The 17,380-nt window shown below is 42.7% G+C and overlaps 1 protein-coding gene across 3 annotated transcripts in view; it reads right to left on the bottom strand.

The window, feature by feature from the left end:
• herc3 (HECT and RLD domain containing E3 ubiquitin protein ligase 3) overlaps positions 1–17,022 on the bottom strand; it is a 70,443-nt gene extending 53,421 nt beyond the window's left edge. For 2 of the 3 annotated variants that reach the window (XM_061881048.1, XM_061881050.1), the window contains exons 1-6: positions 16,107–16,373; positions 12,302–12,606; positions 3,052–3,211; positions 735–811; positions 446–667; positions 247–338 (exon numbers count right to left, since the gene is read on the bottom strand). In XM_061881048.1, coding sequence (XP_061737032.1) covers positions 247–338; positions 446–667; positions 735–811; positions 3,052–3,211; positions 12,302–12,524 — 774 coding nt within the window. In that variant the 5' untranslated portion in view covers positions 12,525–12,606; positions 16,107–16,373. Of the gene's footprint in view, positions 1–246; positions 339–445; positions 668–734; positions 812–3,051; positions 3,212–12,301; positions 12,607–16,106; positions 16,374–16,915 lie in introns of those variants that run through there. The other variant, XM_061881049.1, reaches the window with a different exon arrangement.
• Between the last annotated feature and the right edge of the window lie 358 nt (positions 17,023–17,380).

The following is a 17,380-nucleotide window of genomic DNA, read 5'->3' as shown; positions in this document are numbered from 1 at the left end:
TTGTCAGAAACGTAAGACTTTGTTTTTAACTCTTTTTCTAAAAAAAAAATAAAATAAATAATCTTTATTAACCTAAAACTTTAACTTTTTTTTTGTAAATTCAAACCTTTGTTTTTAAATCAAAAATAAAAAATTATGCTCCTGTTGACATGACTATTTTCAGACAAGTCGAATCAAATGAGTTTTTTTCTGGCTCTAAACACAATTGGTTCATGTGTTTTACTGACATTTAAACAACAAAGTCACCTTGGTGAGGGCTGCTGTGTGCTCTTCGCCACAACTGATGTAAACCACTTTTTGAGACCTCAGAAACTTGATGTGGCACGGAACAGCTCGGTCTAAGAAAAGGAAGTTTTTCAAATTCTCATTTGAAACAAATGGTGAAAAATGGAAATAAACACAAATAAGAATGTGTCCAACCGACCTAAGGCCAGTGCAAGTTTACCTTGTTTATCATTGAGACCCAGTTGACCAGCTCTGTTCTTCCCCCAGCCGAACACGGCTCCGGACAAGGAGAGCGCGAAGCTGTGGTCCCCTCCGGCGGTGACCTGCGCTAACGGAATCCCCGCCAGAGACTTCAAGGGCTGCGGGAAAAGCTTACTGGACTCGCCTTTGCCCAGACCCAGTTGACCGTTGGTGTTCTGGCCCCAGGTGAACAGCTGACCATCTATGGAGGGAACAGCGCACTGTAAGAACACGACACGTGTGGATGTTGGGGCGTGTTAGTGATATACCTCGAGAAAGTGCAATGCAGTGTTGGTTACCACACATGACTTGGGCAATGCTGTGGTCGCACAACCTTTTCACCATCCTAGGACAAAAAATACACATGAATGCATGTCTTTGTAATGGCGAAACACAACAGGGATGTCCAAGGCTTGAAACTGAAAAATAACACTACTATAATCTATGACCTAAAATAGCTAAAAAGAAGTAAGTTTTTAGCAAAAGAGGATGTTTCTGATGAATCAATTAGTACATCAACAGTGCTATGTAAATGTATGAAAAAAAAAAAAAAAGTAAGGATGACAGATGAAGATAAAATGTACAAGTTTAAAATGTACATTTATGGTAACATTTACAATATTGTATAAAAATATATATATATATATCTGTGTGTGTGTGTGTGTGTGTGTGTATGTATATGTGTATATAATATATATACATGTGTGTGTATGTATATATGTATATATATATATATATATATATATATATATATATATATATATATATATATATATATATATATGTATGTATGTATGTATATATATATATGTATATATATATATATATATATATATATATATATATATAAATGTGGAAGTAGTGTCAAAGCGCTTTGAGTACCTTGAAAGTAGAAAAGCGCTATACAAGTACAACCCATTTACCATTTATATATATATATATATATATATATATATATATAAATGGTAAATGGGTTGTACTTGTATAGCGCTTTTCTACCTTCAAGGTACTCAAAGCGCTTTGACACTACTTCCACATTTACCCATTCACACACACATTCACACACTGATGGAGGGAGCTGCCATGCAAAGCGCCAACCAGCACCCATCAGGAGCAAGGGTGAAGTGTCTTGCTCAGGACACAACGGACGTGACGAGGTTGGTACTAGGTGGGGATTGAACCAGGGACCCTCGGGTTGCGCACTGCCACTCTTCCACTGCGCCACGCCGTCCCATATATTACATGTTGTACAAATTAATTGTGTGACAATGTCTTAACCTTCTCTATTTATTAATGAAGTGTAACATTCAGCCTGCTAAACCTTCTGTAATTGAGGGCTATAAACCAGAACATGTTATAAAATAATATACAAATATTATGACAACAGGATATATATATATATATATATATATATATATATATATATATATATATATATATATATATATATATATATATATATATATATATATATGTTAGGGCTGCCCCACGATTCGATTCAATATCGATTCTTGGGGTCGTGATTTGATTATAAATCGATTTTTTTCGATTCATCGCGATTCTCGATTCAAAAACGATATTTTTCCGATTCAAAATGATTGTGTATTCATTCAATACATAGGATTTCAGCAGGATCTACCCCAGTCTGCTGACATGCTAGCAGAGTAGTAGATTTTTTGTAAAAAGATTTTATAATTGTAAAGGACAATGTTTTATCAACTGATTGCAATAATGTAAATTAGTTTTAACTATTAAAGGAACCAAAAATATGACTTATTTTATCTTTGTGAAAACATTGGACACAGTGTGTTGTCAAGCTTATGAGATGCCATGCAAGTGTAAGCCACTGTGACACTATTGTTCTTTTTTTTATAAATGTCTATTGATAATGTCAATGAGGGATTTTTAATCACTGCTATGCTAAAAATTATAACTAATATTGATACTGTTGTTGATAATATTCATTTTTGTTTCACTACTTTTGGTTTGTTCTGTGTCGTGTTTGTGTCTCCTCTCAATTGCTCTGTTTATTGCAGTTCTGGGTGTTGCTGGGTCAGCTTTGGTTTGGAATTGGATTGCATTGTTGGTATTGCTGTGTATTGTTGTTAGATTAATAAAAAAAATTAATTAAAAAAATATTTTTTTTTTTTAAATGAGAATCGATTCTGAATCGCACAATTTGAGAATCGCGATTTTTATTCGAATCGTTTTTTTTCCCACACCCCTAATATATATATATATATATATATATACTCAAATTGCTACAATTTACATAAAAATGTGTATTTTGTTAGTTATTTTTATATTTCTACACAATGTCCTATACATTTATTGTATTTTATGAATCTATTTTGAATATAATCAGAATGGTTGTACTGTACAATAAATCATAAATGTAATTATGTTGTTTCATATTGTTTTGAAGACCACTAAAAATGCATTAATAATCCCTTTAATATTTCTTACAAACAAGCAGTAAAAAATGGATGGTGGATATTACATATAATTTAAAAAGAAAATCCTCATAATTACAATTAAATTAAAATATCTAACAGACTATAGAAAAAGTGCCAAGCCCACTGTTACCTCGGGATTCGAACAGCTGCCTCTGTGGTCCCCAGGCCGAGCTGACCCCCTTCACCGGCCCCCCACGTGAACACTTGGCCCTGCTCGTTAATCGCCACGGAATGGGCCCGGCCGCTCGACACCGTGGCGATCTTCTGGGCATCCAAAGATCCCACCAGCTCTGCAGAGAAATACAAACATGGTGTGTACCGTTACTGTCAGGTTCAAACACTGATGACATCCATTAAACAGACAAGAAGCAAATAATTAAACAGAGTCAGGATTCAATTTGGCTCAATGAGGAGAAACACGTAGACCTGAACCCTTGTACAGTGTCATCCAGCGCTCTGATAAACTGGTTGCACACCTCTTTTATATGGACTTTCCCTGATTACATGGCCACAGCTGTTTCTAAAGGAAGGGGGGTTGTAAACAGCCGTCACCTTTGGTTACAAAACAGTTCAAAGAAAAGGTGCTTAGAAGGGGGTCAGGTCCTGTTTCCTCTCCGCTTTGTAGATCTCGGGTCAAGACAAACCCTTCCTGTGGATTACAATACATCCTACATGTCGCTTCCCATCCTACACAGTGGAGTTTTACAAGCTTTTTGATTGGGAAGTTAAAAGACAGCTTTTGTCTGCTCGCAGGGAAGTAATTGAAACATAATGTTTTGTTATAACTTAGATACAATTATTCTGACAGTTACCTTTGGTGTACATAACATTTACATATAATTTTTACCTTCTTTTTTTCCAGCTGCATTTAGCAAATAGTTATGACGCAATATTCTCATGTGCCCAAAACATAAGCACAGGTATTTGGCATTTTGTGATTTATTGCATCAGGCATCTTTGTTTGTTTGGAATCCTTCACTACTCCATGTAAAAATAGCTGACGTGACAGAGCAAGGAGGATATTGTTTTAACTTGAACAATGAATTCCACTGCATTTACCTTAAATAGTCAACTGCAGAAAATACCAGGGAAATATTTGAGAAGCACTGAGTTAAACTAACATGCATGTTTTTGGGTGATTTGTGGGAGGAGACATGCACAGAGAAAACATTCACACGTCCCACAGACATTTGAACCCTCGATCTGATGATGAATAATGTATTAGTCATGATTGAGGCATCAAATGAATCTACAGATGCTGGTCATATTATTAGAATATCATGAAAAAGTTGACTTATTTCATTAATTCCATATAGAAAGTCAAACTTGTAGAATGTATACATTCATTCCAAACAGACTGATACATTTCAAGTGTTTTTTGCCAAAAAGGAAATGATTATAGCTGACAACCAATGAAAACCCTAAATTCAACATCTGAGAAAATGAGAATATGGTGAAAAGGTCAGATATTGAAGACACCTGGTGCCACACTCTAATTAGCTAACTAACTCAAAACACCTGGAAAAGCCTTTAAATGGTCTCTCGTTTTGATTCTGTATGACACACAATCATGGGGAAGACTGCTGACTTGACAACTGTCCAAAAGATGACCATTGATACTTTAAAGAAGGAGGGCAAGACACAAAAGGTCATTGCCAAAGAGGTTGGATGTTCCCAGAGCTCTGTGTCCAAGCACATTAATAGAGAGGCGAAGGGAAGACAAAGATGTGGTAGAAAAAAAGTGTACAAGCAAGAGGGATAACCGCGCCCTGGAGAGGATTGTCAAACAAAACCGATTAAAAAATGTGGGGAGATCCACAAAGAGTGGACTGCAGCTGGAGTCAGTGCTTCAAGAACCACCACGCACCGACGTATGCAAGATATGAGCTTCAGCTGTCACATTCCTTGTGTAGCCACTCTTGAATAAGAGAACGTCAGAAACGTCTCGCCTGGGCTCAAGACAAAAAGGACTGGACTGTTGCTGAGTGGTCCAAAGTTATGTTTTCAGATGAAAGTAAATTTTGTATCCCCTTTGGAAATCAAGGTCCCAATGGGTAATGGTCTGGGGTGCCATGTCATCTGCTGGTGTTGGTCCACTGTGTTTCTTGAGGTCTAGGGTCAATGCAGCAGTCTACCAGGAAGTTTTAGAACACTTTATGCTGCCTGCCGCGGACCAATTTTATGGAGGTGAAGATTTCATTTTCCAACATGACTTGGCACCTGCACACAGTGCCAAATCTACCAGTACCTGGTTTAAGGACCATGGTATCCCTGTTCTTGATTGGCCTGCAAACTCACCTGACCTTAACCCCCTAGAAAAGCTATGAGGTATTGTGAAGCGGAAGATTGGAGATGCCAGAGCCAACAATGCTGAAGAGCTGAAGGCCACTATTAAAGCAAGCTGGGCTCTCATAACACCTGAGGAGTGCAACAGACTGCTGGACTCCATGTCACGCCGTATTGCTGCAGCAATTCAGGCAAAAGGAGCTGCAACTAAGTATTGATTGCCGTACATGCTGAAACTTTCCATCTTCATACTTTTCAGTTGGCCCACATTTGTAAAAAAATATTTTTTGGTACTAGTCGTAACTAATATTCTAATTTTCTGACATACTGAATTTGGGATTTTCAGTAATTGTCAGTACTAATCATCAAAATTTAAAGAAATAAACATTTCAAATATATCACTATGTGTGTAATGAATTGATATAATATGTAAGTTTCACGTTCTGAATATAATTACTGAAATCAACTTTTTCATGTTTTTCCAATAATATGAACAGCACCTGTATAGGGGGAAAAAAGCAAAACAAATCTAAAGTGGGAAAAAAATGTTCAAGGACTTGCACCTTTGTCCAGACCTGCACCAAAGTTGAATGACTTAGCTCCCCACTGCACCAACAAGCACACTGGCGGAGGGGAGGAGAGCAGACTCCCAAATAATCCAAATTTATACATAATATAGTGAATCAATCATACTGTAAATACACACCAGCTGCATGTGACATAATTTTGTATAATAATAAAGTACTATTATTGGCATATCAGCACTATGCAAATATATTTTTTTTGCAAACATACAGTACAGGCCAAAAGTAAACACACCTCATTCAATGTTTTCTTTAGTTTATATATGTGTATATATATATATATATATATATGTGTGTGTGTGTAAACAATACACAGCAATACCATAACAATGCAATCCAATTCCAAAACCAAACCTGACCCAGCAACACTCAGAACTGCAATAAACAGAGCAATTGAGAGGAGACACAAACACCACACAGAACAAACCAAAAGTAGTGAAACAAAAAATAATATTATCAACAACAGTATCAATACTTGTTATACTTTCGGCATAGCAGTGATTTAAAAATCTCTGCCATTATCATTAGACATTTATAAAAAAAAAAAAAAAAAGAATGGTGTCACACTCATAAGCTTGACAACACATTGTGTCCAATATTTTCACAAAGATAAAATAAGTCATATTTTTGGTTTGTTTAATAGTTAAATTTAAATTATTGCAATCAGTTGATAAAACATTGTCCTTTACAATTATAAAAGCTTTTTTTTTTTTAATCCACTACTCTGCTAGCTTGTCAGCAGACTGGGGTAGATCCTGTGAATCGTTTTGAATCCGAAAAAATAGTTTTTGTATCGAATCGTGTTGAATCAAAAAAAATCTATTTATAAAGGAATCACCACCCCAAGAATCAATATTGAATCGAATCGCGGGACACCCAAAGATTTTTAGACCATATAAATATATATATATATATATATACATATATATATATATATATATATATATATATATATATATATATGAGGACACAACTTCTCATTCAATGGGTTTTCTTTATTTTCATGACAATTTACATTATAGATTGTCACTGAAGCCATCAAAACTATGAATGAACACATGAGGAGTTATGTACTCAGCAAAAAAAGGTGAAATAACTGAAAACATGTTTTATAGTCTAGTTTCTTCAAAATAGCCACCCTTTGCTCTGATTACTGCTTTGAACACTCTTGGCATTCTCTCCATGAGCTGCAAGAGGTCGTCACCTGAAAGGGTTTTCATTTCGCAGGTGTCATAGTTTTGATGCCTTTTCAAATGATGCTACAAATTAGCAGTGCTGTGATTTTTGTAGCAACGCTTTTGCCGCATAATTGTTCAACATATCCCCACTTGAAGCCAAACCACCGCCAGACGATGCACCCCGTGCTGTTTTTCTTGGGAATTAATTCTTCCTTCATTTGTTACCAGATTCGCACCTTCTCTCTCTCGTATTACCACTCGCAACACACCGTTAGCATCACAGCTAATGCTACCCATGTAGCTACCTCTTTGATCAGAGAGGGCGTGTGACGTTGCCCGCGCGACAGTGTGTGAGGTGTGCTTGTTTTAAAGACCTACTGAAATGAGATTTTCTTATTTAAATGGGGATAGCAGGTCCATTCTGTGTCATACTTGATCATTTCGCGATATTACCATATTTTTGCTTCAAGGATTTAGTAGATTTGCTGAATTTCCCCCAGGGATCAATAAAGTACCATCCATCCATCCATCCATCATCTTCCGCTTATCCGAGGTCGGGTCGCGGGGGCAGCAGCCTAAGCAGGGAAGCCCAGACTTTCCCATCTCCAGCCACTTCGTCTAGCTCTTCCCGGGGGATCCCGAGGCGTTCCCAGGCCAGCCGGGAGACATAGTCTTCCCAACGTGTCCTGGGTCTTCCCCGTGGCCTCCTACCAGCTGGACGTGCCCTAAACACATCCCTAGGGAGGCGTTCGGGTGGCATCCTGACCAGATGCCCGAACCACCTCATCTGGCTCCTCTCGATGTGGAGGAGCAGCGGATTTACGTTGAGCTCCTCCCGGATGGCAGAGCTTCTCACCCTATCTCTAAGGGAGAGCCCCGCCACCCGGCGGAGGAAACTCATTTCGGCCGCTTGTACCCGTGATCTTATCCTTTCGGTCATGACCCAAAGCTCATGACCATAGGTGAGGATGGGAACGTAGATCGACCGGTAAATTGAGAGCTTTGCCTTCCGGCTCAGCTCCTTCTTCACCACAAAGGATCGGTACAACGTCCGCATTACTGAAGACGCCGCACCGATCCGCCTGTCGATCTCACGATCCACTCTTCCCCCACTCGTGAACAAGACTCCTAGGTACTTGAACTCCTCCACTTGGGGAAGGGTCTCCTCCCCAACCCGGAGATGGCACTCCACCCTTTTCCGGGCGAGAACCATGGACTCGGACTTGGAGGTGCTGATTCTCATTCCGGTCGCTTCACACTCGGCTGCGAACCGATCCAGTGAGAGCTGAAGATCCCGGTCAGATGAAGCCATCAGGACTACATCATCTGCAAAAAGCAGAGACCTAATCCCGTGGCCACCAAACCGGATCCCCTCAACGCCTTGGCTGCGCCTAGAAATTCTGTCCATAAAAGTTATGAACAGAATCGGTGACAAAGGACAGCCTTGGCGGAGTCCAACCCTCACTGGAAACGTGTCCGACTTACTGCCAGCAATGCGGACCAAGCTCTGACACTGATCATACAGGGAGCGGACTGCCACAATAAGACAGTCCGGTACCCCATACTCTCTGAGCAATCCCCACAGGACTTCCCGAGGGACACGGTCGAATGCCTTCTCCAAGTCCACAAAGCACATGTAGACTGGTTGGGCAAACTCCCATGCACCCTCAAAAACTCTGCCCAGAGTATAGAGCTGGTCCACAGTTCCACGACCAGGACGAAAACCACACTGTTCCTCCTGAATCCGAGGTTCGACTATCCGGCGAAGCCTCCTCTCCAGTACACCTGAATAAACCTTACCGGGAAGGCTGAGGAGTGTGATCCCACGATAGTTGGAACACACCCTCCGGTCCCCCTTCTTAAAGAGAGGGACCACCACCCCGGTCTGCCAATCCAAAGGTAGCGCCCCCGATGTCCACGCGATGCTGCAGAGTCTTGTCAACCAAGACAGCCCCACAGCATCCAGAGCCTTAAGGAACTTCGGGCGGATCTCATTCACCCCCGGGGCCTTGCCGCCGAGGAGCTTTTTCACTACCTCAGCGACCTCAGCCCCAGAAATAGGAGAGTCCACTACAGATTCCCCAGGCACCGCTTCCTCAAAGGAAGACGTGTTGGTGGGATTGAGGAGGTCTTCGAAGTATTCCCTCCACCGATCCACAACATCCGCACTCGAAGTCAGCAGAACACCATCCGCACCATACACGGTGTTGATAGTGCACTGCTTCCCCTTCCTGAGGCGGCGGATGGTAGTCCAGAATCGCTTCGAAGCCGTCCGGAAGTCGTTTTCCATGGCTTCCCCGAACTCTTCCCATGTCCGAGTTTTTGCCTCCGCGACCGCTAAAGCTGCACACCACTTGGCCCGTCGGTACCCGTCCACTGCCTCCGGAGTCCTATGAGCCAAAAGAACCCGATAGGACTCCTTCTTCAGCTTGACAGCATCCCTCACTGCTGGTGTCCACCAAAGGGTTCTGGGATTACCGCCACGACAGGCACCAACAACCTTGCGGCCACAGCTCCAATCAGCCGCCTCGACAATAGAGGTGCGGAACATGGTCCACTCGGACTCAATGTCCAGCACCTCCCTCGTGACATGTTCAAAGTTCTCCCGGAGGTGTGAATTGAAACTCTCTCTGACAGGAGACTCTGCCAGACGTTCCCAGCAGACCCTCACAATGCGTTTGGGCCTGCCAGGTCTGTCCGGCATCCTCCCCCACCATCGCAGCAAACTCACCACCAGGTGGTGATCGGTAGAAAGCTCCGCCCCTCTCTTCACCCGAGTGTCCAAAACATAAGGCCGCAAATCCGATGACACAACTACAAAGTCGATCATGGAACTGCGGCCTAGGGTGTCCTGGTGCCAAGTGCACATATGGACACCCTTATGTTTGAACATCGTGTTTGTTATGGACAATCCGTGACGAGCACAAAAGTCCAATAACAAAACACCACTCGGGTTTAGATCCGGGCGGCCATTCTTCCCAATCACGCCTCTCCAGGTTTCACTGTCGTTGCCAACATGAGCGTTGAAGTCCCCCAGTAGGACAAGGGAATCACCCGGGGGAGCACTTTCCAGTACTCCCTCGAGTGTACCCAAAAAGGGTGGGTATTCTGAACTGCTGTTTGGTGCGTAAGCACAAACAACAGTCAGGACCCCTCCCCCCACCCGAAGGCGAAGGGAAGCTACCTTCTCGTCCACTGGGTTGAACTCAAACGTGCAGGCTTCGAGCCGGGGGGCAACCAGAATTGCCACCCCAGCCCGTCGCCTCTCACTCCCGGCAACGCCAGAGTGGAAGAGGGTCCAGTCCCTCTCGAGAGAACTGGTTCCAGAGCCCTTGCTGTGCGTCGAGGTGAGTCCGACTATATCCAGCCGGAACCTCTCTACCTCGCGGACTAGCACAGGCTCCTTCCCCCCCAGTGAGGTGACGTTCCACGTCCCAAGAGCTAGCTTCTGTAGCCGAGGATCGGACCGCCAAGTGCCCTGCCTTCGGCTGCCGCCCAGCTCACAATGCACCTGACCTCTATGGCCCCTCCTATGAGTGGTGAGCCCATTGGAGGGATGACCCACGTTGCCTCTTCGGGCTGTGCCCGGCCGGGCCCCATGGGGACAGGCCCGGCCACCAGGCGCTCGCCATCGTGCCCCAACTCCGGGCCTGGCTCCAGAGCGGGGCCCCGGTGACACGCATCCGGGCGAGGGAAATCTGAGTTCATTTTGTTGTAATTCCATCGAAGTCTTTGAGCTGCTCTTTGTCTGATCACTCACCTAGGACCTGTTTGTCTTGGGAGACCCTACCAGGGGGCATGAAAGCCCCCAGACAACATAGCTCCTAGGATCACTGGGACACGCAAACTCCTCTACCACGGTAAGGTACAGCTCAGAGAGGAGTCAATAAAGTACTTTTTATTCTATTCTATTCTCTAGAGAACCTTTGACGATAAAGTTCGCAACTTTTGGTCGCTAATAAAAAAGCCTTGCCTGTACCGGAAGTAGCATACGATGTGCGCGTGACGTCACGGGTTGTGGAGCTCCTCACTTCCTCACATTGTTTACAATCAAGGCCACCAGCAGCGAGAGCGATTCGGACCGAAAAAGCGACGATTTTCCCATTAATTTGAGCGAGGATGAAAGATTTGTGGATGAGGAAAGTGAGAGTGAAAGACTACAACAAAAAAAAAGACTATACAGTGGGAGCGATTTAGATGTTATTAGACGAATTTACTAGGATAATTCTGGAAAACCCTTTATCTGCTTATTATGTTACTAGTGTTTTAATGAGATCATATGGTCGTACCTGTACAACCTGAAGGTCGGCCCCGCACCTTTCTTCAGCACCAGTCGACGGGTGGTGGCGATGCCCATCTCTGCCTTTCGTAAGGGACCCTCTTTGAAACACGATCTTTCGAAATGATCGCTGCATAATACACTGTACTTTGTGTGTGTGGTCCAATCCAACCGTGTTTACATGACCGCTCTGTTCCATATTAAAGCTTCACCGTCATCTTTCGGGAATGTAAACAATGAAACACCGGCTGTGTTTGTGTTGCCAAAGGCGGCCGCAATACACCGCTTCCCACCTACAGCTTTCTTCTTTGATGTCTCCATTTTTCATTAAACAAATTGCAAAATATTCAGCAACACAGATGTCCAGAAAACTGTGGAATTAGGCGATGAAAACAGACGACTTATAGCTGGGAACGATGCTGGAACAAAATGTCCTCTACAATGCGTGACGTCACGCGCACACATCATCATACAGAGACGTTTCAGCAGGATATTTAAAATTGTAATTTAGTAAACTAAAAAGGCCGTATTGGCATGTGTTGCAATGTTAATATTTCATCATTGATATATAAACTATCAGACTGTGATCGGTAGTAGTGGGTTTTAGTAGGCCTTTAAGTGAGAAGGAGAGACAAGAAAGAGTGAGAAACGCATGCAGTGTAATGTCCGAAGTAAAAGCAACTAGGTGAGAACGTATACTCGAATATCATGATATAGTCATTTTCTATATCGCACAGACAAACCCGCGATATATCGCCCAGCCCTACATTCATGCAGGTAATAATTGGAGCACTCCTCCTGCGAGCTGATGAATGATCGTTATCAAGCCTTTCTGGCCAGGGCTGTGCGGCCAACTCGCCCTTGTTGGGCTAAGCAAGGAGGGAATGTCAGCAGTCACTCTCACGAAAGTTCAGCGTAAGGAAATAGTTGTCATACAGCGTGCGTCCAAATTAGTTTTTTTGTGTGCTGTCCTCGCTCTCCATAAAAGAAACCCCAAAACCCTTCGTGTATGTCTTGTCCCACATTCCTAACAGGCCAGTGAATGTGTCCTACCTGGGGAGGCGCCGGCTTTGTCGTGGCCCAGCTGCCCACAGCTGTTGGAGCCGCACGTGTACACGCTCCCGTCATGCAGCAGGAAGACCGAGTGCCGCGCTCCGCACGCCACTTCTTTGAAGACCATGCCTCTGAACGCCGGACAGCTGGTGGGCTCAGTCAGCGGGTCTCCGTCCGCGCCCATCCCCAACTGGCCATCTCTTGCGTTACCCCAGCACAGCATGACGGCGAGGGGTCGAGCACCGGGTGTGGACGACGACAATCAGGCTTGTGAGTCGCCACGCTTTCTCCTCTCGGGGGGATTCCTGGGGTAAGAAACGTGCACAAGTTGTTACGACATCTCGTCTTACCGCAAATGCATTTTGCATGTGAGCTGCTAAGGACTAAATATTGTCTGTAAATGCCGTGTTTTGGTAAGAGTTTAAGGAAAAAACCCTGTCTTGACTAATCCCTTCTTAAGCAGCCTCGCCTTCATGTCTCTACAGTACACTTGCACGATACTGTCCAAGAGTAGAAACAGTGATGACCAAAAACATAACATTGTATTTTGTAAATGTTGACACTTCATGTGCTGACCTTTTATTGCAGTGCACGTAATAGCAATGTATGACCGACAGCAGGGATTCTTAACCTTTTTGACCTCGGGGCTCGGGACCCACTCAAATAATACCACTGAACTGCAAACCCCGTTTCCATATGAGTTGGGAAATTGTGTTAGATGTAAATATAAACAGAATACAATGATTTGCAAATCCTTTTCAACCCGTATTCAGTTGAATGCACTACAAAGACAAGATATTTGATGTTCAAACTCAAACTTTTTTTTTGCAAATAATTAACTTAGAATTTCATGGCTGCAACACGTGCCAAAGTAGTTGGGAAAGGGCATGTTCACCACTGTGTTACATCACCTTTTCTTTCAACAACACTCAATAGACGTTTGAGAACTGAGGAAACTAATTGTTGAAGCTTTGAAAGTGGAATTCTTTACCATTCTTGCTTGATGTACAGCTTAAGTTGTTCAACAGTCCAGGGTTTCGTCGCTTTTATGCTTTTTACGCTTCATAATGCGCCACATTTTCGATGGGAGACATGTCTGGACTGCAGGCGGGCCAGGAAAGTACCTGCACTCTTTTACTACAAAGCCACGCTGTTGTAACACGGGGCTTGGCATTGTTTTGCTGAAATAAGCAGGGGCGTCCATGATAACTTTGCGTAGATGACAACATTTTGTTGCTCCAAAACCTTTATGGACCTTTCAGCATTAATGGTGCCTTCACAGATGTGTAAGTTACCCATGCCTTGGGCACTAATACACCCCCATACCATCACACATGCTGGCTTTTGAAATTTGCGCCTATAACAATCCGTATCAATCAATGTTTACTTATATAGCCCTAAATCACTAGTGTCTCAAAGGGCTGCACAAACCACTACGACATCCTCGGTAGGCCCACATAAGGGCAAGGAAAACTCACACCCAGTGGGACATCGGTGACAATAATGACCCAGTGGGACGTCGGTGACAATGATGACTATGAGAACCTTGGAGAGGAGGAAAGCAATGGATGTCGAGTATGGTTATTTTCCTCTTTGTTCCGGAAGACACCACGTCCACAGTTTCCAAATATAATTTGAAATGTGGACTCGTCAGACCACAGAACACTTTTCCACTTTGCATCAGTCCATCTTAGGTGAGCTCGGGCCCAGAGAAGCCGGCGCCGTTCCTGTGTGTTGTTGACAAATGGCTTTCGCTTTGCATAGTAGTTTTAACTTGCACTTACAGATGTAGCGACCAACTGTAGTTACTGACAGTGGTTTTATGAAATGTTCCTGAGCCCATGTGGTGATATCCTTCACACACTGATGTCTGTTTTTGATACAGTACCGCCTGAGGGATTAAAAGGTCCGTAATATCATCGCTTGGGTGCAGTGATTTCTCCAGATTCTCTGAACCTTTTGATGATTTTATGGACCGTAGATGGTAAAATCCCTAAATTCCTTGCAATAGCACGTTGAGAAATGTTGTTCTAAAACTGTTCGACATTTTGCTTACAAATTGGTGACCCTCGCCCCATCCTTGTTTGTGAATTACTTAGCATTTAATGGACGCTGCTTTTATACCCAATCATGGCACCCACCTGTTCCCAATTAGCCTCCACACCTGTGGGACGTTCCAAAATAAGTGTTTGATGAGCATTCCTCAACTTTATCAGTATTTATTGCCACCTTTCCCAACTTCTTTGTCACGTGTTGCAGGCATCAAATTCTAAAGTTAATGATTATTTGCAAAAAAAAAGTTTATCAGTTTGAACATCAAATATGTTGTCTTTGTAGCATATTCAACTGAATATGGGTTGAAAAGGATTTGCAAATCATTATATTCTGTTTATATTTACGTCTAACGCAATTTCCCAACTCATATGGAAATGGGGTTTGTAGTAATCTCACTCTGGATTTTAATCATATTCAATAATGATATCTAACTTACTTACAGTTTAACAGGATAAACCTTGTCAAATAATATAGAATATAAGAGTTTTATTGTCATTATTGCAGTGAACAGGTTCAAAGAACAAAGAAAATGGAGCAGATCCCCTCAGGTGCATACACAATAATTTGGTAATATAAATAGTAGGGGTGTAACGGTACGTGTATTTGTATTGAACAGTTTCAGTACAGGGGTTTCGGTTCGGTTCGGAGGTGTACCGAACGAGTAAACATGCTAGCAGCAACCGGGCTAGGACAACATGTAAAAGCCAGAGCTGGAAGACCCTCCTGCCTCGTTAAGATCTCCCGTCTGAGAACACTTTGGCTGTGCGATACAACAATGGAAGACGGAGGTTTGCCGACGTTGTTCAGCAGCTGCTTCTGACAACTCGTCAAACATGTGTTGCATCTTTCCTGCTTCCGGCTCCCAGACCGTAGTCGAGGAGCGAAGGGGAGACACTCCTCTAGGGCTGATGTATTCTCGAGGGCAACACCCTTCACTCTACCCGGCAGTGGGTCTACAGAGCTCCGGACTCCAGGGTAAATGAAGAGTCCGGCGATTAGTTGAAAATCGTGGATTTGTTGAGGTCTTGCACACAGCCAATCCAACAAAACACTAGCCGCTCCCCGCACTCACTACCGCTCCCTCACCTCGCTCGCCCACACACTCACGCCAATACTGTCACATATTAAAGGGCCACACACACATACGCTACTCTCATAACACATGCTAACCCATTTGAAACGTCACCACCGCATTCAAGCAGCCTCTCCTCGGCGAGTCAGGCAGGGCTAAAGCAATAACAAATGTTTTTATAGCAGCAGATTTAAGTCCATAGTGCATTAAAAAGTAGATTTTGCCCCACTTCTATGGTGGAAGAACAATGAGCCCATATATCCTCTTACTGCCAAGTTAGCCAGGCTGGGAGGAGTTAATCTGAGGCTGAGTTGACTTGAAACTGTTTTATGTTGCACTTTTTATATGTAGACGAAAAGCTTTGTCATTTTATTTAATCCGAGCAACAATTTGAGGCAGTTTAATGTTGATTAACGTGGACCCCGACTTAAACAAGTTGGAAAACTTATTGGGGTGTTACCATTTAGTGGTCTATTGTACGGAATATGTACTGTAATGTGCAATCTACTAATAAAAGTTTCAATCAATCAAAACTCGTTTTTTTTGTTTTACTTTTGTAGCTGTATGCAGCAATAGCGCTGCTGAAATGGCAGCTGGCTGCATCAGCTCTGTTATTTTAGTGTTTTATGTCCTAACAAAAGACAGCAAAATGCATAAAACAGACAAAACAAAACATACCTGTGTGCAGAAAAACAAAAATGAGCGTTGGAGACACTCTATAATCTTCTTTTTCCACACCTGGAGATAAAGGTAACGGCGGGTAAGCCATAGGACCTGCTGCCCTTGCGATGTCAGCTTACTTTTGGCAGACTAAATTGCAGCCTTGCAACCGTGACGTCGACACAAACTAACACAGGGGGGTCTCCACAGTGCATTGTGTCCCGCGAATTACAGCACGGTGACTTTACTACATGGTTCTTCTTCACTCACAGGCGCGGGCACTCTTTTGCGACTTACCTGGGTCATAACAGAAGCACGTATGAGCGGGTACGCGCACGCAACGTGACGTCATATCGTCAGAAATATTCCAGGGCGCCACAAATTGTATACACATTACATAATTTCACACATACGGAAAAATGGTTATAAATAATAACCAAACTTATAACTTGCAACACTTAGCTTTTTGTGATTAATGTTAGGTGTTGTACAATTAGTTCGATTTGTATTGTATTCCCTTTCAAAACAAGCAGGAGTGAAACAGTCTCCATTTTGGCTCAAGATCGCCACAATATCTGGAATATTTACATGCAAGCTCGCTTATTAAAATGCATGACTTACTACGAAAATATGTAAAAAAAATAAATAAAATAAAAAGCAAATGTGTACTAATAACCCGCACAACAATGTCAAATGTTTGCTACGCTAACTATAAACTACGGATGAAGTGGGGGCCTAATTTACACCAATTCATGCATAATTGGTCACCAATAAAGACACATTTATTACTGTCGGTTACACGAAAGGTTAAAATAAAGATGTATTACCTCCATGGATGCATTTTGATGGACTGATCTCCGATTCAGGTCAGGACATAAACGAGGAAGTATCGCGGTTGTGACGTCACTCTACGTCCCATCGAGGGACTCCTTCCATTGGCCGTCGAGTCGGAAAAGGAAGTTGTAGGTTTTTTTTTCTTCTCGTCCGCTATGAATAAAATTATAGTAAATTCCAAATTTGTTATTTAATGAATCTGAATGAGCCTATGGCTTTGCACCTGTTTTTTTTTTAAATATATTGTTGTTACTTTGAATTTTCAACCCCCTGGCGCTGTTTTTGTATTCATAATCCTAACATGAGCATACTTGCCTTGGGACCTCAGAATTAGGGAGGTATTCAGAAGGTTATATTGATATATATATATATACTTGAATTTCAGTGAATTACAGCTATATATATTGATTGAAATTGATTGAAACTTTTATTGGATTGCACTGTTCCGTACATATTCC

The sequence above is a fragment of the Nerophis ophidion genome, linkage group LG20 (assembly GCF_033978795.1).
Source record: "Nerophis ophidion isolate RoL-2023_Sa linkage group LG20, RoL_Noph_v1.0, whole genome shotgun sequence".
Taxonomy (NCBI): Eukaryota; Metazoa; Chordata; class Actinopteri; order Syngnathiformes; family Syngnathidae; genus Nerophis; species Nerophis ophidion.
This window is presented reverse-complemented; position numbering and strand designations above follow the sequence as displayed.